The sequence below is a fragment of the Vipera ursinii genome (genome assembly GCF_947247035.1).
Source record: "Vipera ursinii genome assembly, chromosome: 17".
Classification (NCBI taxonomy): domain Eukaryota; kingdom Metazoa; phylum Chordata; class Lepidosauria; order Squamata; family Viperidae; genus Vipera; species Vipera ursinii.
Window position 1 is genome coordinate 3650327 of NC_139530.1, and position 21687 is coordinate 3672013.

The following is a 21687-nucleotide window of genomic DNA, read 5'->3' on the forward strand; positions in this document are numbered from 1 at the left end:
ATTTTATAACTCGATTACCGCATTACCATGCTGCAACATTCAGCTACACGACCGCTTTATATTGTAGAGTTTTATAATCCTTTCATGTCACCTTATGCTGTTTTGTTATTGTATGCTGTTACGGCTAGTCCCTGACTTCCAACTGGTCGTTTACTGACCGTTCAAAGTTGCAACGGCACTGACGAAAGGGACTTCTGGCCGTTTTTTCACACTTACGACCGTCAACATTCAGCCGCGTGGCAACCGATTCATATTTATGACGGTTGCCCTGTCCAGGGTTTATATGATCCCCTTTTGCGATGTTCTGACAAGCAACGTCAACGGGAAAAACTGTTTCACTTAACAACTGTAAAATTATTAGCAAGAATAATTCACACACCCACCCACACACACACACACACACACATCTTGCTTGAACAGGGGGCTGGACTAGATGACTTCCAAGGTCCCTTCTGGCCCTATGGTTCTGCGTTCCAACTGTAAGGTCGTAAAACGGAACAAAACCCACTTAACAACCGTCCCGCTCAGCGACACAAATTTTGGGCTCAAATTGTGGTCACAAGCCAAGGACTAACCGTATTTCCTCATTTTGGGCAGGGTTTTGAAAACTAGAAATATCTCTTAGAAAGCTTTCTCCCACTACAAAAACCCAAGTTAACTATATTGAATACTCCTATCGCCAGCTAAATGAAGGAGATCGTTTAAATGGTGATATTTTTAAAAAAATGTTTTTTAAGTTCCCTACACCCCCCCCCCCAATTCTGCCTTCCGGCTCCGACGACGAAATCCCAAATTTCACTCCCAATTTCTGCACGGCACCGATTTTCCCATGCCTCATATTCCCCGCAGATAAATAAAAAACAGAAAAGGACATAAGACAATGCAAGGTTATTCGCGAAAATGTATTTAAAATAGAAAATATTTTTTTAAAAAAATAAATAAAAATAAATAAATAATAGTAATATATATTTTTTTTTAAAAAAAAGCCAACAAACCACGGGAGGGGGAGGGTGGGGAGTTTGGCTCCTCTCAACGCCAAACGAAGGTGGTTTAAAGAGAGGAAAGAGGAGTTCAAAAAAATCAAAAGAAGAGGAAGTTGCAGAAAAGTTGGCAAAAACACCAAAAATGGGTTTTTTCACGTCTCCGGGATCCTTGTTGAGAGGCCCCGGAATCCGAAGTCAACGTGAGCAGGTTCTCCCCCAAACTGTCCCACTGTGAAAGGTCATTGGAGAAGAAGATCTGCTCCTTCCAGCCACCGAGGTTCATTCAACTGGAAGGGAAGACGTGGTGGTCCTCAACCTGGTGAGATGCCAAACCTCCTGCTGAAGGATTGACCTCCACAGCTCGACGTCTTGGTGGGGATGGGGGGTGGGGCGGAAGGAGCAGATGGGGGGGCGTTGTCTGCCCCCAAACTAAGAGGAGACCTCATGAGTCCATCTTCTCTTGAGCGAAGGCAGCCCAGAGGGTCCACAGAGAAGGTCCCGGCTCCACCATTACGACCGTTGGGCCAGATGGCGAGACAGGACTCTCCTGATCTCCAGGAAGCTTCTGTCCTTGGTCTCGGGGATCATCTTGGCGACGTAAAAAACGGTGGCAATGTTGAAGGGCCAGAAGAAGAGAAAGCTGTAAGGTTCCAGTTCGATCTAGGGAGAGAAAGGACGTCCAAGAACTGAGCGTTCTTTACGGATTGGTATCTTCTGCCTCGCCAAAAGAGGAACAAGCCCTGCTTTTTCCTCAAACCGGCTGTTGCCGGAGAGTCTGAACCAGCAATGGGGACTGAGCCAGGAGCAGATAAGCATCTTCTGGAGAAGATTCATGGCCAAACTGAAAGATAGGGCCACCTTTTCAAAATCTGGACCAGGAGTCCTTAGCTTCGTTTCCCACCGCGAGTTATGTTCCACGGAAAGGGTGGGGCTAGTCGAAAGAGTGGGCGGGTCCAGAGTGAGAACTGGTGGGGCTATAATGGCCAAGTAGGCGGAGCCGGGATTCACGATGGGTGGAGAGGCATCGAAACCTGGGCGGAGTTACGTCAAAGTGGGTGGAGAAGGGATCTGGGTGGGGCTCTATCGAGGAGCGGGTTGGGGCTAAGGCTGAGGATAGGTGGGGCTAAGTCAAAGTGGGTGGGGCTAAGACTGAGGATGAATGAAGCTAAGTCAAAGAGGAGGGCTTGGCACCCAGAATGGGTGGGGCTCGGTCCAAGTGGGCGAGGCTATGAGCAAGGAGGGGTGGGGCTAAGACAGGATGGGCGGGCTAGAGGTGAAACAGGATGGCAGGCACCCAGAATGGGTGGGGCTAGGTCAAAGTGGGTGGGGTTACGGCCGGGGATGGGTGGGGCTAAGAATGAGGATGGGTGGGCCAGGTCAAACAGGACGGCTGGCACCTAGAATGGATGGGGCTCAGTCAAGTAGTGGGTGGGGCTTGGACTGAGGATGAATGGGGCTAAGTCAAATAGGAAGGATGGTACCCAGAGTGGGTGGGCCTTAAAATAGTGGGTGGGGTCAGAACTGAACATGGGCATGGCTACATGAAACCAGAGAAAAGCGAGGCTCAGTCAAAGTAAGGCGAAAATAATAATAATAATAATAATAATAATAATAATAATAATAATAATAATAATAATAATAATAATAGACTCACTTCCATGTGGAGATACGTTACAATGATGAGGAATTTGCAAATCCAGTGGATGCTTCCCGCAATCACAAAAGCCGTGGATCGAGAGGTTTGGAGGAAATACTCGGCTACCAGCACGTTGGGAACGGGATCTGGTTGCCAAGACAGGAAGTGCTGGCTTCAACAGCTGATCTGCCCCATTTTTTTTTTTAGCAGACGCAAGTTCAAAACACACACCCCTCTGAGTTCGCAACGCCCCTGCAAAGGTTTCGGTGCCAAGATACTTACTGGGACCGGTAGCTTGTCCAATAAGGAAGATGGTATGGAATGACACACTCAGATACGCCATGGTGGGGATGTTATTCTGTCGGAGGGGGGGGGAAATAAATCTCTTTAAAAACAAAGTAAAATACTTCGTGCTCCATCCATCGCAGCTGTCTCGGGAGCCGTTAAGCACGAATTTCCTCGGCCAAACCCATTTAAACAAATAAAAATATTCAGGCAAATTCCATCATCGACAAAAGACACGTGCCCCATCGTTGCTTTTTCTGGCACCAGCCAGCAGGGAAAATGTCTTTCGACAACCCTCCCCCCCCCCGCCCAGGTTGCCTTCAAAATAAAAATTGGGGTTTAGGGAGTTCCCCCCCCACACACACACACACCTGGAGTTGCAAAGACATGGACAAGAATATGCAAGAGATGCTGCATATGCTGAAGCCGGTGAGCAGCAGAATCCTACGTCCCGAAGTCTCAATGATGCAGATCTGGGGAAAATTAAAAAGGGCCGGCTTAGGTTGTCTCGAGTTACGACCCATCGTGGGACAACAGTTCAGAGTTACGACGCTTAATGACAAAAGGCCCATAAACCACTTCCAGCTGACATAAAAGGTGCATCCCGCTTCGCTCATTTGGGAGAACGGGTCCAGATTTACACTTGTGTGGTCTGCTTAGCGACCACCGCAAAAGAGAAGTCCGGTCGCATGTGCGCCTTGACTTACGACTGTCACAACTTCCAACCCAAATCCTGCTCCCGATTTTGGCTACAAGATAACCTCTCCCTTGTATTCTGTCTGTCTATCTATCTATCTATCTATCTATCTATCTATCTATCTATCTATCTATCTATCTATCTCCATCTCTCTCTCTCTCTCTCTCTCTCTCTCTCTCTCTCTATCTATCTATCTATATCCATCCATATCTATCTATATCTCTTATCTATTTATATCCATCCATATCTATCTATCTATCTATCTATCTATCTATCTATCTATCTATCTATCTATCTATCTCTTATCTATCTATATCCATCCCTATCTATCTGTTTATCTATCTATCTATCTCCCCTTTTAAATAGTGTAATCCAATGAGATTATCCGTTCATTTTCATCTGTTCTCAGCAAAAGTCCAGAAACATCTAGAGGAAGATGTTATTAGAAAATCCACTTATCAATTTAATTTCTTTCTCCTTAATCCAATTATTCCTCACCCCAGATTGAAAAATGGGGGCCTGCTACTTGTCCCTGACACCTGAGTTGAGTTGGTTTCTCTTCTAGCTGGGGAAAAATTCTTAAAATCTGGAGCTGTTAAGAGTTGGATATCAAGGCCGCCCCCTCCTTCTCCCCCCGCCTCTCACCACTAGGCTTGTGATGATCATCAGGAAGAGAGACAACGCCATGCTGATGTACCACACAACCATCTCGCTGACCCCCGAGGACAAGTAGATCTGTTTCGCGTAGTACTGGGCCTGGAAGGACAACAAAGCCCATGTTTCATCCTGCTCCTTCACTGGCTGGCAAGATGTGGACCAGGCCTCTGGCCCTCCTCACGTTGGACCATCGGAGGTGGAGTGTCCTGGTAGAGCAGAGTTCGGATCCATCTTCCTCAACCTTGGCAATTTGAAGAGGTATGGCCTTAGACTCCCAGAATTCCCCAAGGCTGGCTGGAGTTGAATTCTGGGAGTTGAAGTCCACTTCTGTTCAACTGGCCAAGGGCGAGGAACATGCTCCAGACAAAGAGGTGGAAAGTTCTCCAGAAGGTTTTCCTACCGCGTTGATCCCAGAGAGCTGCTGACCCGCCATCAAGACCATGATAGATATCACATGCCACCGAAGGCCAGGATAATACAGGATTTTCATCACGTCCATATCTTTCTCCACCTTGTCCACCACTTCCTCTTGCCGAAGATCTTCCATCTCCTGCTCCACGTCCTCCGAGCACCTCAGCTCCTTCAAAGCTGCAGGAGGAGGAGGAGGAGGAAGAGGAGGTCCAGAATTCATTGAGAGAGGAAGACAATAGAACATCCCCCTCTGGAGATCCCTTCCACCCCACCCCATCTGTTCAAAAACTCTTTACTTGAGAGGAAACCTGGCATATATACATAAAAGACACAATCGGTAATCGATAAGTCAGTCAATCAATCTTTACCCTGCCTGGCTTCTTCTTCCTTCTTCATCTGAATCAGGAGAAATCGAGGACTTTCAGGGAAAAACGGGAGCAGCAGTAATTGGAGCAAGGCCGGGATGCCAGCGAGGCTTAACAAGATTGGCCAACCTGAAGAAGAAGAAGTACACCTGCTCAGAATCAGCAGCCACCAGACTGGAATTGCCCCAATTTAACCTAATATGTGAGCTTAAATGGACTCCAGAAGATGGTAGAGGACAGGAAGGCCTGGAGGAGCATTGTCCATAGGGTCGCGATGGGTCGGACACGACTTCGCAACTAACAACAACAACAAACCTAATATTTTCTTTCTCCGTTACCTTCTTCGGTTCCAAGGACTTCGCGGAAGCCAATGGCTTCGGACAACAAAATGCCAAAAGTGATAAACAGGTCCGCCACTGTGCAGAGCGCCCCACGCAGATTTTGGGGGGCAATCTCGGCCAGGTACATGGGGACCACGCTGAAGGCAACTCCTGTTTGGGGAGGCAAGAGGAGGACTGCTCATCATTTTGACGTGGGAGTTGAAGCAGGCTGTTTGCTTCGTTGTGGTGCAGTTGGGAGCAGGAGGGCAGCCCAAGGGAGCTTCGGGGGACCTTGGCCCCCTTCCCCCCCACACACCAGGGCTGTCACTCACCGGCACAGATTCCCACAAAGAAGCGGGAACAGATCAGAAGTTCGTGGGAATGCATCGGTTTGGTGGAAATGACCAGGGCCGCGGCGATCATGGCCAAAAGGTTATTGACTAGGAGTGTTTTTTTCCTGGAAAACAAAAGGGATAAGAAAAAAAGAGGGGAAGGAAAGAGGAAGGGAAGGAGGGAGGGAGGGAGGGAGGAAGAAAGAAAGAAAGAAAGAAAGAAAGAAAGAAAGAAAGAAAGAAAGAAAGAAAGAAAGGAAGAAAGAAAGAAGGAAGGAAGGAAAGAAAGAAAGAAAAGAGATATGAGGGAGGAAGGGAGGGAGGGAGTACCTTCCAATGCTGTCCACCAGTGGTCCAGCTATGAGCGTCCCACAGAAGCCCCCAACAGGGAAAAAGGCCACGGTGAGTCCCCACTGGAACCGCAACAAGCTAAGGTCGATGCTGATCACGTTCCTGAACCGATAAGTCTCATTGAAAAAGTTTTGGATGTACTAGTAGGAGGTAAAGCAGAGCGACACCAGTTGAGGAGTGGGCCTTACTTTTCTTTAAAAAACAACAACAACAACCACCCGGGGACAAGAGAGCTTACCTTGGCAGGGTGGAAGATGACAAAAGCATTATAACCGTACTGGACAGAGGAGCCAAAGGCAGCTATTAGGGTGACCAGCAGAAGGGGTCTGGTGAGCATCTGGGGATGGAAGGAAGGGCACAGGGCTGGTCAGCTTTTGAGACGTCCGGCCTCCTGTCCCAGGTGGCTACTGATGACCCTTGCCAGGCTGGATGGTACTCACCTTTGTCCAAGGAGCAGGAAATAATGGGGGAGGAGGGGCAGGGGCAGGGGGACGAGGGGCAGGGGGACGAGGGGCAGGGGGACGAGGGGCAGGGGGACGAGGGGCAGGGGGACGAGGGGCAGGGGGACGAGGGGCAGGGGGACGAGGGGCAGGGGCATGGGGAGGAGGAGGGGGAAGAAGAGGAAGGGGAGGGGGAGGAGGATGAGAAGGAGGAAGAGAGGAAGAGGAGGAGGACCAGGAGGAGGAGGAGGAGGAGGACCAGGAGGAGGACCAGGAGGAGGACCAGGAGGAGGAGGAGGAGGAGGAGGACATGGAGAAGAAGATGAAGGAGGAAAAATGGAGGAGGAGGAGGCAATGGAAGATGGTGGAGAAGGAGACAGCGGAGGAGGAGGAGGAGAAGGAGAAGCTGCAGAAGCAGACAGAAGCATCAATGGAAAATAAAAAAAAATAAAGTAGAAAATAAAATTATAGAAAGGGCCTGGAGAGAGGGAGCGAGGATACGTGGAAGGGGGAACGTGGGGCAGTGCCAACCGTGCTTGGCACCATCCTCAAAACACTGGAGAAGCCCTGAGACCCAACACCAACGGAGAGCGTCTCAACTCTTCATCTGCAAGGATTCCTGTTGGCTGCGTCCTCAGCCACGGAAATCCCCCCCCCCACCTTAGGTTTACGTGACCTCATTCACGCACACGCACACACACCCCTTCTCTTTCGCCCCCTTTCACAAACCCCAACTTACCCCTCCTGAAACAGCCGCATTGTCTTCTGCCATCCTTGGGTCAACGTGGATAAATCAGCAGACCAAGAACTACAAGGGGTAAAAAAAAAAAAAAAGAAATGTTAGTTTTCCAACTACCCAGATCGTCTGGATGAACTTCCACCTCAAAGCCGCTACGGTCTGCTTATTTTGGGACTCCCGTTTCCAGCATCCCCAACCAGCCACTTTACACAGTCAAGGAGTGTCCAGTAATTTCCAGTAACGGACATTCCAAAGGCAAGAAAACACGGAAGGAAGGCTGTTTTCCCAACATTTTGGACTTCAACTGCCATGGCCCACAGTTGGTGCTCAGGTGGGGGATTATGGGCACTGGAGCCACAAGGACTCAGAGGCTTCAAAAAACCCTAACTTTCTGGCCAGGACTAAAATACTTTGGGTGGAAAGTTTGAGCTTAAATTATAACTCAGTTTGGGTTTTGGCCTGGCTCTCCCCTCTGCATTACAACCAGGAAAGAGGAAGGCAACTACTTGAGACAACAAACCAGGATCATAAGATTTAGCTGCATGGATGAGGCGGAAACCCAGTTAAAGCTCGTTAAACTGGGTTTCAATGGGCCGTTGAAAGCTACAGAGCAGACGGTGGGGACCTAAAACGCTGCCATCTCGTGGCCATTTGGGGGTTTGCAGCCGACAAAGAATTTATTCTTTTTCTCAAGGGATTCGTTTATTATTCACGTTATTTTCTACAGTATTCAGCCCATTTTAACTCAATTTGACGTGGTTTAACGTGGATTCCCGTGTCTGTGCCTGTTGTTCAGCACGGGGGCTTCTTATTGAAATATTAATAACGTTAATACTGTAGAAAATAACGTGAATAATAATCGAATCCCTTGACTCAGTTTGACGTGGTTTAACGTGGATTCCCGTGTCTGTGCCTGTTGTTCAGCACGGGGGCTTCTTATTGAAATATTAATAACGTTAATACTGTAGAAAATAACGTGAATAATAATCGAATCCCTTGACTCAGTTTGACGTGGTTTAACGTGGATTCCCGTGTCTGTGCCTGTTGTTCAGCACGGGGGCTTCTTACTGAAATATTAATAACGTTAATACTGTAGAAAATAAAGTGAATAATAATCGAATCCCTTGAAGAAAAAGAATAAATTCTTTGGCGGCTGCAATGCCCAAAAGCGGCCACGCGATGGCAGCACTATTTTTCTGTCACTAGAGTCTAAAGGGATTCGAGTGACATAAAAATAGTGCTGCCATCTCGTGGCCATTTGCAGCCGCCAAAGAATTTATTCTTTTTCTCAAGGAATTCGATTATTATTTACGTTATTTTCTACAATATTAACAGCCCATTTTAACACAGTTTGGCGTGTTTTAACGTGGATTCCCGTGTCTGTGCCTGTTGTTCAGCACGGGGGCTTCTTATTGAAATATTAATAACGTTAATACTGTAGAAAATAACGTGAATAAACATCGAATCCCTTGAGAAAAAGAAATAATTCTTTGGCGGCTGCAATGCTCAGAAATAGCCACGCGATGGCAGCACTATTTTTCTGTCACTAGAGTCTAAAGGGATTGGAGTGACATAAAAATAGTGCTGCCATCTCGTGGCCATTTGCAGCCGCCAAAGAATTTATTCTGTTTGTCAAGGAATTCGATTATTATTCACGTTATTTTCTACAGTATTCAGCCCATTTTAACTCAGTTTGGCGTGGTTTAACGTGGATTCCCGTGTCTGTGCCTGTTGTTCAGCACGGGGGCTTCTTATTGAAATATTAATAACGTTAATACTGTAGAAAATAACGTGAATAAACATCGAATCCCTTGAGAAAAAGAATAAATTCTTTTGGCGGCTGCAATGCCCAGAAATAGCCACGCGATGGCAGCACTATTTTTATGTCACTACAGTCTGCTATTAATTTTGAACAGCCCATTTTAACTCAGTTTGGCGTGTTTTAACGTGGATTCCCGTGTCGGTGCCTGTTGTTCAGCACGGGGGCTTCTTATTGAAATATTAATAACGTTAATACTGTAGAAAATAACATGAATAAACATCGAATCCCTTGAGAAAAAGAATAAATTCTTTGGCGGCTGCAATGCCCAGAAATAGCCACGCGATGGCAGCACTATTTTTATGTCACTACAGTCTGCTATTAATTTTGAACAGCCCATTTTAACTCAGTTTGGAGTGTTTTAACGTGGATTCCCGTGTCTGTGCCTGTTGTTCAGCACGGGGGCTTATTACTGAAATATTAATAACGTTAATACTGTAGAAAATAACCTGAATAATAATCGAATCCCTTGAGAAAAAGAATAAATTCTTTGGCGGCTGCAAATGGCCACGAGATGGCAGCACTATTTTTATGTCACTCGAATCCCTTTAGACTCTAGTGACAGAAAAATAGTGCTGCCATCGCGTGGCTATTTCTGGACATTGCAGCCGCAAAAGAATTTATTCTTCTTCTCAAGGGATTCGATTATTATTCACGTTATTTTCTAAAGTAAAGAAAAAGCCACGCGATGGCAGCACTATTTTTCTGTCACTAGAGTCTAAAGGGATTCGAGTGACATAAAAACAGTGCTGCCATCCCGTGGCCATTTTGGAGCGTTGCAGCCGCCAAAGAATTTATTCTTTTTCTCAAGGAATTCGATGATTATTCACTTTATTTTCTACGGGATTAACGTTATTAATATTTCAGTAATAAGCCCCCGTGCTGAACAACAGGCACAAACACGGGAATCCTCTTTAAACCACGTCAAACTGAGTTAAAAATCAACTGTTCAAAATTAATGGCGGACTGCAGTGAAAGTGAAAGAAAAATAGTGCTGCCATCGCGTGGCCATTTTCGAGGTTGCAGCCGCCAAAGAATTTATTCTTTTTCTAAAGGGATTCGAGTGAAAGAAAAATAGTGCTGCCATCGCGTGGCCATTTCCGAGGTTGCAGCCGCCAAAGAATTTATTCTTTTTCTAAAGGGATTCGAGTGAAAATAGTGCTGCCATCCCGTGGCCATTTTGGGGCGTTGCAGCCGCCAAAGAATTTATTCTTTTTCTCAAGGAATTCGATTATTATTCACTTTATTTTCTATAGTATTAACGTTATTAATATTTCAGTAATAAGCCCCCGTGCTGAACAACAGGCACAAACACGGGAATCCACGTTAAAACACGCCAAACTGAGTTAAAAATCAACTGTTCAAAATTAATGGCGGACTGCAGTGAAAGTTAAAGAAAAATACTGCTGCCATCGCGTGGCCATTTCCGAGGTTGCAGCCGCCAAAGAATTTATTCTTTTTCTAAAGGGATTCGAGTGAAAGAAAAATAGTGCTGCCATCGCGTGGCCATTTTCGAGGTTGCAGCCGCCAAAGAATTTATTCTTTTTCTAAAGGGATTCGAGTGAAAGAAAAATAGTGCTGCCATCGCGTGGCCATTTTCGAGGTTGCAGCCGCCAAAGAATTTATTCTTTTTCTAAAGGGATTCGAGTGAAAGAAAAATAGTGCTGCCATCCCGTGGCCATTTTGGGGCGTTGCAGCCGCCAAAGAATTTATTCTTTTTCTCAAGGAATTCGATTATTATTCACTTTATTTTCTACAGTATTAAAGTTATTAATATTTCAGTAATAAGCCCCCGTGCTGAACAACAGGCACAAACACGGGAATCCTCTTTAAACCACGTCAAACTGAGTTAAAAATCAACTGTTCAAAATTAATGGCGGACTGCAGTGAAAGTGAAAGAAAAATACTGCTGCCATCGCGTGGCCATTTCCGAGGTTGCAGCCGCCAAAGAATTTATTCTTTTTCTAAAGGGATTCGAGTGAAAGAAAAATAGTGCTGCCATCGCGTGGCCATTTTCGAGGTTGCAGCCGCCAAAGAATTTATTCTTTTTCTAAAGGGATTCGAGTGAAAGAAAAATAGTGCTGCCATCGCGTGGCCATTTTCGAGGTTGCAACCGCCAAAGAATTTATTCTTTTAATAAAGGGATTCGAGTGAAAGAAAAATAGTGCTGCCATCGCGTGGCCATTTTCGAGGTTGCAGCCGCCAAAGAATTTATTCTTTTAATAAAGGGATTCGAGTGAAAATAGTGCTGCCATCCCGTGGCCATTTTGGGGCGTTGCAGCCGCCAAAGAATTTATTCTTTTTCTCAAGGAATTCGATTATTATTCACTTTATTTTCTACAGTATTAACGTTATTAATATTTCAGTAATAAGCCCCCGTGCTGAACAACAGGCACAAACACGGGAATCCACGTTAAAACACGCCAAACTGAGTTAAAAATCAACTGTTCAAAATTAATGGCGGACTGCAGTGAAAGTTAAAGAAAAATACTGCTGCCATCGCGTGGCCATTTCCGAGGTTGCAGCCGCCAAAGAATTTATTCTTTTTCTAAAGGGATTCGAGTGAAAGAAAAATAGTGCTGCCATCGCGTGGCCATTTTCGAGGTTGCAGCCGGGAAAGAATTTATTCTTTTTCTAAAGGGATTCGAGTGAAAGAAAAATAGTGCTGCCATCGCGTGGCCATTTTCGAGGTTGCAGCCGCCAAAGAATTTATTCTTTTTCTAAAGGGATTCGAGTGAAAGAAAAATAGTGCTGCCATCCCGTGGCCATTTTGGGGCGTTGCAGCCGCCAAAGAATTTATTCTTTTTCTCAAGGAATTCGATTATTATTCACTTTATTTTCTACAGTATTAAAGTTATTAATATTTCAGTAATAAGCCCCCGTGCTGAACAACAGGCACAAACACGGGAATCCTCTTTAAACCACGTCAAACTGAGTTAAAAATCAACTGTTCAAAATTAATGGCGGACTGCAGTGAAAGTGAAAGAAAAATACTGCTGCCATCGCGTGGCCATTTCCGAGGTTGCAGCCGCCAAAGAATTTATTCTTTTTCTAAAGGGATTCGAGTGAAAGAAAAATAGTGCTGCCATCGCGTGGCCATTTTCGAGGTTGCAGCCGCCAAAGAATTTATTCTTTTTCTAAAGGGATTCGAGTGAAAGAAAAATAGTGCTGCCATCGCGTGGCCATTTTCGAGGTTGCAACCGCCAAAGAATTTATTCTTTTAATAAAGGGATTCGAGTGAAAGAAAAATAGTGCTGCCATCGCGTGGCCATTTCCGAGGTTGCAGCCGCCAAAGAATTTATTCTTTTAATAAAGGGATTCGAGTGAAAATAGTGCTGCCATCCCGTGGCCATTTTGGGGCGTTGCAGCCGCCAAAGAATTTATTCTTTTTCTCAAGGAATTCGATTATTATTCACTTTATTTTCTACAGTATTAACGTTATTAATATTTCAGTAATAAGCCCCCGTGCTGAACAACAGGCACAAACACGGGAATCCTCTTTAAAACACGTCAAACTGAGTTAAAAATCAACTGTCCAAAATTAATGGCGGACTGCAGTGAAAGTGAAAGAAAAATACTGCTGCCATCGCGTGGCCATTTCCGAGGTTGCAGCCGCCAAAGAATTTATTCTTTTTCTAAAGGGATTCGAGTGAAAGAAAAATAGTGCTGCCATCGCGTGGCCATTTTCGAGGTTGCAGCCGCCAAAGAATTTATTCTTTTTCTAAAGGGATTCGAGTGAAAGAAAAATAGTGCTGCCATCGCGTGGCCATTTTCGAGGTTGCAGCCGCCAAAGAATTTATTCTTTTTCTAAAGGGATTCGAGTGAAAGAAAAATAGTGCTGCCATCCCGTGGCCATTTTGGGGCGTTGCAGCCGCCAAAGAATTTATTCTTTTTCTCAAGGAATTCGATTATTATTCACTTTATTTTCTACAGTATTAACGTTATTAATATTTCAGTAATAAGCCCCCGTGCTGAACAACAGGCACAAACACGGGAATCCTCTTTAAAACACGTCAAACTGAGTTAAAAATCAACTGTTCAAAATTAATGGCGGACTGCAGTGAAAGTGAAAGAAAAATAGTGCTGCCATCGCGTGGCCATTTCCGAGGTTGCAACCGCCAAAGAATTTATTCTTTTTCTAAAGGGATTCGATTATTATTCACTTTATTTTCTACAGTATTAACGTTATTAATATTTCAGTAATAAGCCCCCGTGCTGAACAACAGGCACAAACACGGGAATCCTCTTTAAACCACGTCAAACTGAGTTAAAATGAGCTGTTCAAAATTAATAGCAGACTGTTGTGACAGAAAAATAGTGCTGCCATCCCGTGGCCATTTTTGGGGTTGCATTCTCCTCATTTTCACCAATGTTAACGTTATTATTAATATTAATATTGTATTAGGAAACCCCCTTGCTGGATAACGCTAACCAGACACGGGATAACCAACTAAAGCATGTTAAAATGAGCTGTTCAAAATTACATAGACAGTAGAGGCATAAAATCCTGCCATCTCGTGGCCATTTACGGAGTTGCAGCCATCAAAGGATTTATTCTTTTTCACAGGACCTCATTATTATTCACGTTTTTTTGATCATTATTAACCTTATTAGTAATATTAATATTTCAGTGAAGTGCTTCCATGCTGGAGAAGGAAGTATGAATGCTGTAAACACTGCTCTTGTGCAATCCCTTTTGGCCTTTCTTAAGGCATACTACTATGATTCTTAAAATTGTTTTTTGCAATATTTATGCTGTGCTTATAATGTTAATATTGCCATAAAGGGTTCAAGGTGCTGGAGAAAAGCTATCATTGCAGAAAACACCGCCGTCCCGTGGCATTGCAGACATAATTTCCCAAAAATGGAAATTTGGGAGGGGGGGGGGAATCCCATGACCTTGGGACACTGCGTCCGTCATAAATAGGAGTTTGTTGCCAAGTGTCTGAATTCTGATCACGTGATCCTGGGGATGCTGCAAAGGTCGTAACTATGAAAAATGGTTGTAAGTCCCATTTTTCAATGCCGTTGTAACTTTGACAGTCGTCAAGTGAAACTGTTGTAAGTTGAGGACTATCTCTGTGTTATCACTGGCTCTCCTCCTAGTTGGTCACAATGATAATTGCCTTATTCCTTCCCTTTCCTCCTCTTCCCTCCTTCCTTGCATGCTCTGCTACTTAGGTCCTCATTAGTACTCCTGACATATATATTGTTTGGGGGAGGTTTTTTTTTTAAAAAAAGTGTTTCCTTGCACAGCAATATTCTCCACAACGTTTGTCACTGTAGCTTCTAAAAATAATAATATTTTTTTAAAAAAAACAACAACTGAAAGAAAGGGCCACACAACAGAAAATACCTTTATTGCTAATAATAATAATAATAATAATAATAATAATAATAATAATAATAATAATAATAATAATAATAATTTTATTTGTATAGTAGTATTGATTATATAGTCAGCCGGCAAGCAAAGATTCGGGGGATGAAATTAAGGGACTGTTGCACAAATAGGCGTGGCTCTTCTCCAGGCCACGCCCCCCCTCCTCGGTAGCCATTTTGTGAAAGCACCCAAGGCAGATCCGGCAGTGTCCCGATGCCCAGAATTGATCTTCCACGGAGCTCTGAGTTCTAGCTAGTGATCCCAGAAAATTAAAAAAAAACCTAGGGAAGGAAAAGGCTGAAAATACGTAGTGCCAAATTTGCACATCCTGGTGGAATGAAAGAGCTGAGATCCGGGGGGTGGGGGGGGGAGAAGGAGACCTACAAGCAACCCCCCCCCAAAAAAAATGAAGAAACATCGGACAACACACACACACGAAGGCAGCAACGAGGCATCCCGACAGGCCTCCGTTTAACTTTTTTTTTTTACTTTTTTTAATTTATTTTTTTTACTGTTTGTTCTACTTTTTGTCTACTTTTTGGGCCCGCTGGATCTCCAGAAACGTTTTGCCTCTGCTTTCGGGAAGCGTCTTGAAAAGATAAATGAAGGTGACCACGCAGAAGGGCCAGTAGACCAGCAGAGAGTAGGGTCCCAGCAGTAACTAGGAAAGGGACAGAACGACACAAAAGAGTTTTTCTAACCTGACAAGACTTCAAAAGTCCCTTCGCCGGAAATGCAACTCCTTCCCCTTATTCATTTTTTTTTTTAAAATTCGGTTTGATAGCAACTCCGCCAGCTTGAACGAATCAGCTCTGTTGCTCCTCGCGTCTTTGCTTTCCCTCCTACGCTTGCCGTGAATCAATCTTGGGTGAACCTGGTTTGTATTCTAGCCCTCGAATGGGGTGCCGTCGCGGGGATTTGCAATCTAGCATCGCAACTCTGAAAACCTCGTGGGAGGTTTTAGACAGTGGGGGGGGCGTGCAGAGGCCGCCGAGGGCCCCATGCAGTTGTAACCCCACCCACCCACCCACGTTCGCACATGAACGTACCTCCAGCTGCATCAAGATCATCCCGGAGATGAAGCGAATGAACCACAGGGTGCTAAACCCAACGGTGAAAGCCAAGGCGCGGGTCGACTGCAGGAAAAGCTCACCCAGAATGACGAAAGCGATCGAACCTGGGGAAAACAAGGACTTAACCAGGATACAGTCTCCTGCCTTTAGCAGGGGGTTAGACTAGAAGACCTCCACGATTCTTTCCAGCTTGATGTGTCCGCCAGGTTTTGTTCCTTTGCTAGTTTTCGCAGACCACCACCACCAACCACACAGACACTGCCGACGGGGCTTTCGGCATTATTCATCCCGTTCACCTACCTGGTCCTATCATATGTCCGATTAAAAAGATAATAATTAAGACCAGGCTTAGGAAACTCACTGGGTAGCTTTCCTCCTGCAGAAAGAAAGGAAAAAGAAAGAAAGAAGTCTCCGCTGGTTGTGCCCCCCCCCCCCGCGCAAGGGCAAGGTCAAGGTGGGGGGCTTAGGAAGAAGAGGAGGAGGGGGTTCCCCAGAGAAAGCAGGCAGCCTTCAAACCTGGAATTCCAGTGCGAAGGTTAAAAGGATACAGCTCATGCTACAGATCATGAAACCCATGATTAAAGGAATTCGCCGGCCCCACATCTCAATCAAATGGATCTAGGGAAAAGAAAAAAAAATCAAGGGGACAGAGGTATGGTGGGAGGGGGATCTCAAGGCAATGGGGATCAGAGGCCTGAACTCTCATGGGGCTGGCTGGTCCCCAGCACCTTGTGGTGGCTTTTCCCCAAGGCAGGTTAAAAACAAAAACAAAAACAAAAAAAAACCTGAGTTATCCGTTCTTTATTTCATGCAAGGAAGCAAGGTCAGGATCTTGCTGCCACTAGAAAAATTACAGCTTTTGCCATTTTTTTTTAATAAAAAGGATCCTTGGATTTTGTCCAGAATAGTACAGGATCCCTGGCTGCGGGGAGCGGGTTGGACTAGAAGACCTCCGGGGTCCCTTCCCCCAGTCCTGTGAAGTCTACATTGTGTGCTGAGCACCTTTTGAGGAAACAGAGTTGGCGGTCAGGAGAGCGTACCGAGATCCAGCCAGGATTGCAAAACAACAGCTTCCCAAGCAGTGACAAAATCCTTTGGAATGCATTAACAAAAATCAGGTGAAGTATTAGAACCGCTTTATGAAGCCTGAGAATACTTAGAATTCTGCATCCAGTTTTGCTCAGCGCAGAGAAGAGCAACAAAGATGATCAGGGGAGTGGAGGCTAAAACACACAAGGAACGGTTGATGGAATTGGGAAGGACTAAGGGTGACACGATAGCAGCCTTCCAATATCTCAGGGGTTGCCCCAAAGAAGAGGCAGTCAAGCTGTTCTCCAAAGCGCCTTAAGGCAAAAGACAAGAAGCAACGGATGGAAACTAACCAAGGAGAGAAGCAACGTAGAACTAAGGAGAAATTTCCTGACAGTGAGAACAATTAACCAGTGGAGCCACCTGCCTCCAGAAGCGGTGAAGGCTCCAACACTGGAAGGTTTTTAGGAAGAGACTGGACAGCCATTTGTCTGAAATGGTCTGGGATTTCCTGCCTGAGCAGGGGGCTGGACTAGATGACCTCCAAGGTCCCTTCCGACTTTGTTTTTCTGTTATGGCCATCTCTGCCGAGCAGAGCCCTACCTCCGAACAAGCCCTTATTTCTCCTTCTTTAGATTCGCTCGGAGATCAAAATCTTTGCATTTATTTTGTTTTATTATTTTTTTTAATGCTGGGGGGGGAGGGGGAGTGAGGCATTTCATCCTGGGCTTTTGCCCTGAAGTCAACTGGAAAAGCGAAACAGCTTACCGAGGTGACAAGGCTGATGATGATGATGATATTGAGGCTTAAAGAAATGACCTCTGAGATGCCTTTGGATAACCCCATCACTGCGTAGACTTTCTTGGTGTAAAAGAACATCTGTATCCGGAAGGAAAAAAAAAAGAGAGGGATTGTGATGAAGATGACACTGGAAAACAAAACAAAAAAATTGTGTGTGGGGGGGTCAGGGAAAAGAGAAAGAAGGAGATCTGGGGTTTCTGCCTGTTGCAGAAGAGAAAGTAACTCGACAAAGGGTTTCAGTGTAACAAACAAACCCGGAGATCCATACTGTGGTTGGTTTGGGGGTTTTTTTGTCTTTAGTAAGGATTTGAGATAATTTTTTTTTCCCTACCCCGGTGATGCCGGAAAGCTGACTTCCGGCCGTCAAGACGATGGTGGTGACTATGGGCCACCGGAAATTCTGAGTACATAAAAATTTCCAGAACGTCATCTTTTTCTCCTTAGCCACCAATTCGTAAAAGTCTTCTTCCTGGAGATCCTTGATCTCTTTCGTCACGTCCCCTTGGGCCCTCAAGCTTCTTAAAACTGTTTGGAAAGAGGGAAGACCGTGAAGACGGGTGCGGAGACAAGGAACAAATTTGCACCGTGAAGCCAACGAGGAAAAGGTGTTTGCTAAGGATCAGTGTCTCTTTACCTTCCGTTGCCTTCGTTTCGTTCTTCTTCTGGATAAAAATAAACCTAGGGCTTTCCGGGCAGATCAAGAGGAGCAAAATGGAAATGGTAGCAAAGATACCCAGTAAAATAGACATGAATGGGAAATCTGTGAAGGAAGAGGCATTATGGATGGACAATTTCAAGCACTGGGGAAATCAGGAGATCCGGGCACTTCAAATGCGTATATTTATTGCAACCTTCAAGTTAGAACAAGAATCTGACCAACTAACGGTCAAGGGAAATGGGTAGGCAACAAGAAAGGTGTTCCAAGGTGGGCTAAAATAATATCCTTTGCGTGCGTGCAGCGAATCGTGACTTATGACATGTTTGATCCCTGTTCTGTTCCAGCCTACGACTGTTTGAATGTCAGGGACAACCCCTTTTTATAGTCAACAGGCTTATTTACAAAGAAAGCAAAAGTTCAAACAAGAGTTAAACAGGAATAACAGACCAGGACTCTAGCAGAAGATCTTCAAACGGTTGCCTTCAGCAACCAGCACCTCCCACACCTTCCCCTTTTATCAGCAGTCCCAAGGCGTGGCTTCTCATTGCCTTCTCCTCCTCTCACCGAATTGCCTCATTGCCTTTCTCTGTTCTACTCTGCTGGATTGCCTCCTGCTCCTAGCGTCCCTGAACAGATCCAGCTGTGAATCACCTACGTCCAATACCTCGTGCTCACACGTCTGAGTCTGATGAGGAACACAACAGGAGGGGCCAGGCTGAGAGTCCTGCAGTGCATCAGAGCCTCCCTCTGACACCAAAGGCTCTTCAAACCCCTCCTCCTCCTCCTCTTCAGAATCATCAGACTCAGCTGCCAGTATCACAGGCTGACGCTGAATCACAACAATCCCCTCCCTCAGGCTTAACCTACACTCTGCTGTTTTTTAGAATTGGTGCCTGCTGACATTTTTTTCCCCTTCCTCTTCCTGCCCCTCTGCCTTTCCTTTTATGACATGCCACTAAAGACAGAAAGGTGCCAGAGGGCCAGGATTTGCGCGCTGCTTGCAAGGGAACGATTCTGGCTCCTGCAAAAAAAAGTTTGGCGCAATGACAGTTCAATCAACGCACGTACCTTCTTTGTTCCCCCAAATGTTCGGAAGCCCAAGCATGTAACCTAATATAAGGCCGAGGCTGAAGAAGAGGGTTGAGGCTGCCGTCATGGATCCTCTTAGGGGGATGGGAGAGACCTCTAAGAGGTACAGTGGATCACAGCAAGAAAAGATCCCTAAGTCGGACAAGGAAATTGAATGCCGATGGGGGTCTTGAAGAAAGGGGCCGGCCTCTCCAGCACCCCAAATGGCAAATCTCAGCAAATCGATTACCTGAAGATATCCCGGCCATGAAATTGGCAAACAGGGTGAATGCGAAAAGATGGACGCTGTTAGAAACGCAGAGAAAAACTGAGGCGACGAAAGTCAGGCTGTTATTAAACAGCAAGAGAAACTTTCTGCAAAAGGAAAGCGGGGTGGGGGGGGGAAGAGGCAGGTGTGAAAAAGGTGTTAGCAACCTCATTTAACATTTAAAACTTTGGGTAGTACTTACTTACAACAGTGACCGTGCAAAGTTACGACGACGACTGTAAATAGGGACCTATGACCATTTTACACGTGACTCTGCCCACAGTCTGCAGTTCGATCCTGACCGGCTCAAGGTTGACTCAGTCTTCCATCCTTCTGAGGTCGGTAAAACGAGGACCCAGATTTTTTTTTGGGGGGGGGGCAATAGGCTGACTCTGTAAAAACTGCTTAGAGAGGGCTGTAAAGCACTGTGTATAAGTCTACGTGCTATTGCACGTAAGTTAAGAATTGTGGTGATTCACTTAGCAACTGTGGCAAGAAAGGTTGTAAAATGGAGTCGAATTCACTTAAGAACTGTCTTGCTTAGCAACAGAAATTTGGGGCTCCATAAGTCAGGGTCTATGTGTGCAGTCCAGGGCAGGGGCAGGCAACCTCGGCTCTTTTATGACTCATGGACTTCAACTCCCAGAATTCCTGAGCCAGCTGAGGTTGCCTACCCCTGGTCTAGGGTAATGCCTGGAAAAGAGACCACCCGGAGATTCCTGCATAACATTTGCTTTGCTCTCTACACGTCTCCCTTCCCCAAATTGTTTTGCCACTTCTGTTACCTGCCGTATTTGTCCACCAGGTTTGCGAACAACACAATGCCAGTGAATCCCCCCATTGGGAACAATATGACAGCAGGCGATAAAACGAACCAGAAGTTTTCCAGCTGCATCGCTTCCTCCTTTGTCAAGTTGGCAATAAGGAACTTAGGGGAGGGGGGAAAAAATGGAAAAATGAGTGAGATGAGGAAGCAAAGAAGAGAATTCCCATTCCTGGATCAGCCAGGAATTAAATTTAAAGCTTAACAAATGCTTAAAATGTAGCAGTGCTCTCTGACTTGCATCCCAGAACAGCTACGGGGGAAAAAAACCAAATGTAGCACCGCACACGTGGATGGCCCTGCTAGTCAGCAAAGACTGGCGCGTGTGCAAAGGATATTGTGTGTGCAAACAGGACAGGAACCTGAGGGAAATCACACTCTCGTGCCCACCAGCTCCTTGGCACACCCTGGCACTCTCCCCTTTCAACGGAGAGAGACGTTTTCCTTCACAAAAACACCAGCTTAAAAAAAACCCTCCATTCCCATCTTAGGAGAAGGAATGGAAAAAAAAGAAAGAGAGGGCCAACAAAAGAGAAAAATCTTGGCTGAGCCGAAACATTTGAGCAGGGTTAGCAGAGAGACCTCAGGCCAGGGGTTCAATCGGAGCTTGCCATGCCAGACAAACCCTGGTTTAACTTTGTGAGACGTACCGAAGCAGGGTGATGCACCAATAGGAGAGTGTAGCCATACTGGATGTGTCCGAGATACGAAACCGACACGGAGATAATTAATGTGCCGGTGAGCTTCCAAGAGAAGGAAAGCAAACGATGGTTATTGGAAGGGGGTAAAGCCACGTTTCTTTTTTTTAAAAAAAAAAGGTAAATGGTTTTTATATCAGGTTTGACTTGTGTGTTTCACGGACACACCGAGAAAATATATTCCGGAGTGACAGAGAAATCCTTTTTAATTCTCTCGTTTCTGGGGAAGCCCTATCTCCGCCCTCTTTGCCCTGAAGGTTAAAATAAATCGCAGCTCGAGAGAGAGCAACCATCTCGTTCTCATCCCAGCTTCTCCGCTATTCCAAACTCACATAATCTCGGAATATAGGTTTCGATTTCTCTTTGATTTCTATTCTTCTGGGGAAGCCAAGAGCAGCCCTGATGGAGCGAATAGGAAACAAGCAAAAAATTCTGTGAGCGTTCCTCCCCAACCTGTGCTCCCTGGTGGCCCCTGTTCAAAGGTAGACTGCTGCCGACCAGGGAGGCTACACAGAGCTCATCAGCCTATTTGGGGAATGCCAATCTCCAGATTTGGCACTCCAGGCTGGAAAAAAAAGAAGAAGAAAAAATCTAAGTGACAACTTACGGAGGTTTTTCCTGCATCCTGGCGTGCAAAGGGACAAATGCCGGATCTGCTCTGCCTGGTTTGGTTTCCAACGAACGCTGGAGCAGCTGATGGGAGCCAATCAGACAAAGGAGGCGGGAACGTTCCGGGAGAAGCGGTTGGCAGTTAGGAGATGATTTGCATACATTTCCATACGGAATGTAACATCGGCCGATCTCCGGCAGCCCCAAGGCAAACAAACCTGGTTAAGCATATGCAATGCTAG

The 21687-nt window shown here is 45.6% G+C and overlaps 3 protein-coding genes across 5 annotated transcripts; all 3 read right to left on the bottom strand.

Annotated features, from left to right (window-relative positions):
• Positions 1–1493: 1493 nt before the first annotated feature.
• On the bottom strand, positions 1494–5502 carry LOC310648015 (solute carrier family 2, facilitated glucose transporter member 5-like; the record flags this gene model as incomplete). Its single annotated transcript, XM_083375647.1, has 9 exons — positions 1494–1643; positions 1741–1824; positions 2638–2765; positions 2902–2977; positions 3276–3377; positions 4247–4357; positions 4659–4846; positions 5038–5163; positions 5373–5502. 9 exons carry the CDS (start codon positions 5500–5502, stop codon positions 1494–1496), a joined length of 1095 nt encoding a protein of 364 aa, XP_083231773.1.
• Positions 5503–5678: 176 nt separating this feature from the next.
• On the bottom strand, positions 5679–7249 carry LOC310648016 (solute carrier family 2, facilitated glucose transporter member 5-like; the record flags this gene model as incomplete). The annotated part of the gene is made up of 4 exons (XM_083375648.1): positions 5679–5811; positions 6017–6177; positions 6276–6374; positions 7217–7249. 4 exons carry the CDS (start codon positions 7247–7249, stop codon positions 5679–5681), a joined length of 426 nt encoding a protein of 141 aa, XP_083231774.1.
• A 7256-nt stretch (positions 7250–14505) lies between these two features.
• On the bottom strand, positions 14506–21461 carry LOC310648061 (solute carrier family 2, facilitated glucose transporter member 5-like). Of its 3 annotated transcripts, XM_083375721.1 has the most exons (10): positions 20789–21461; positions 20101–20243; positions 19298–19422; positions 19048–19200; positions 17956–18081; positions 17653–17846; positions 17289–17399; positions 15792–16109; positions 15468–15595; positions 14506–15079 (listed from the first exon to the last, which is right to left on the bottom strand). In XM_083375721.1, the coding sequence occupies exons 2-8, from the start codon at positions 20208–20210 to the stop codon at positions 16002–16004; spliced, it is 927 nt and encodes a 308-aa protein (XP_083231847.1). In that variant the 5' UTR covers positions 20211–20243; positions 20789–21461; the 3' UTR covers positions 14506–15079; positions 15468–15595; positions 15792–16001. The 3 variants fall into 3 exon arrangements, with proteins under 3 accessions (XP_083231847.1, XP_083231846.1, XP_083231848.1); XM_083375720.1 differs by having other exon boundaries at positions 15468–16109; XM_083375722.1 differs by having other exon boundaries at positions 15468–16834.
• Positions 21462–21687: the final 226 nt, after the last annotated feature.

Excerpts from the sequence above, each read along its gene's own strand:
- LOC310648061 (XM_083375721.1), bottom strand. The coding sequence starts at position 20,210 with ATGCAGCTGGAAAACTTCTGGTTCGTTTTATCGCCTGCTGTCATATTG. Across the intron at positions 19,423-20,100 it reads CTGGTGGACAAATACGGCAG|AAAGTTTCTCTTGCTGTTTA; the intron begins GTAACAGAAGTG and ends TTCCTTTTGCAG. Across the intron at positions 16,110-17,288 it reads TCATCAGCCTTGTCACCTCG|ATCCATTTGATTGAGATGTG; the intron begins GTAAGCTGTTTC and ends TCTTTTCCCTAG.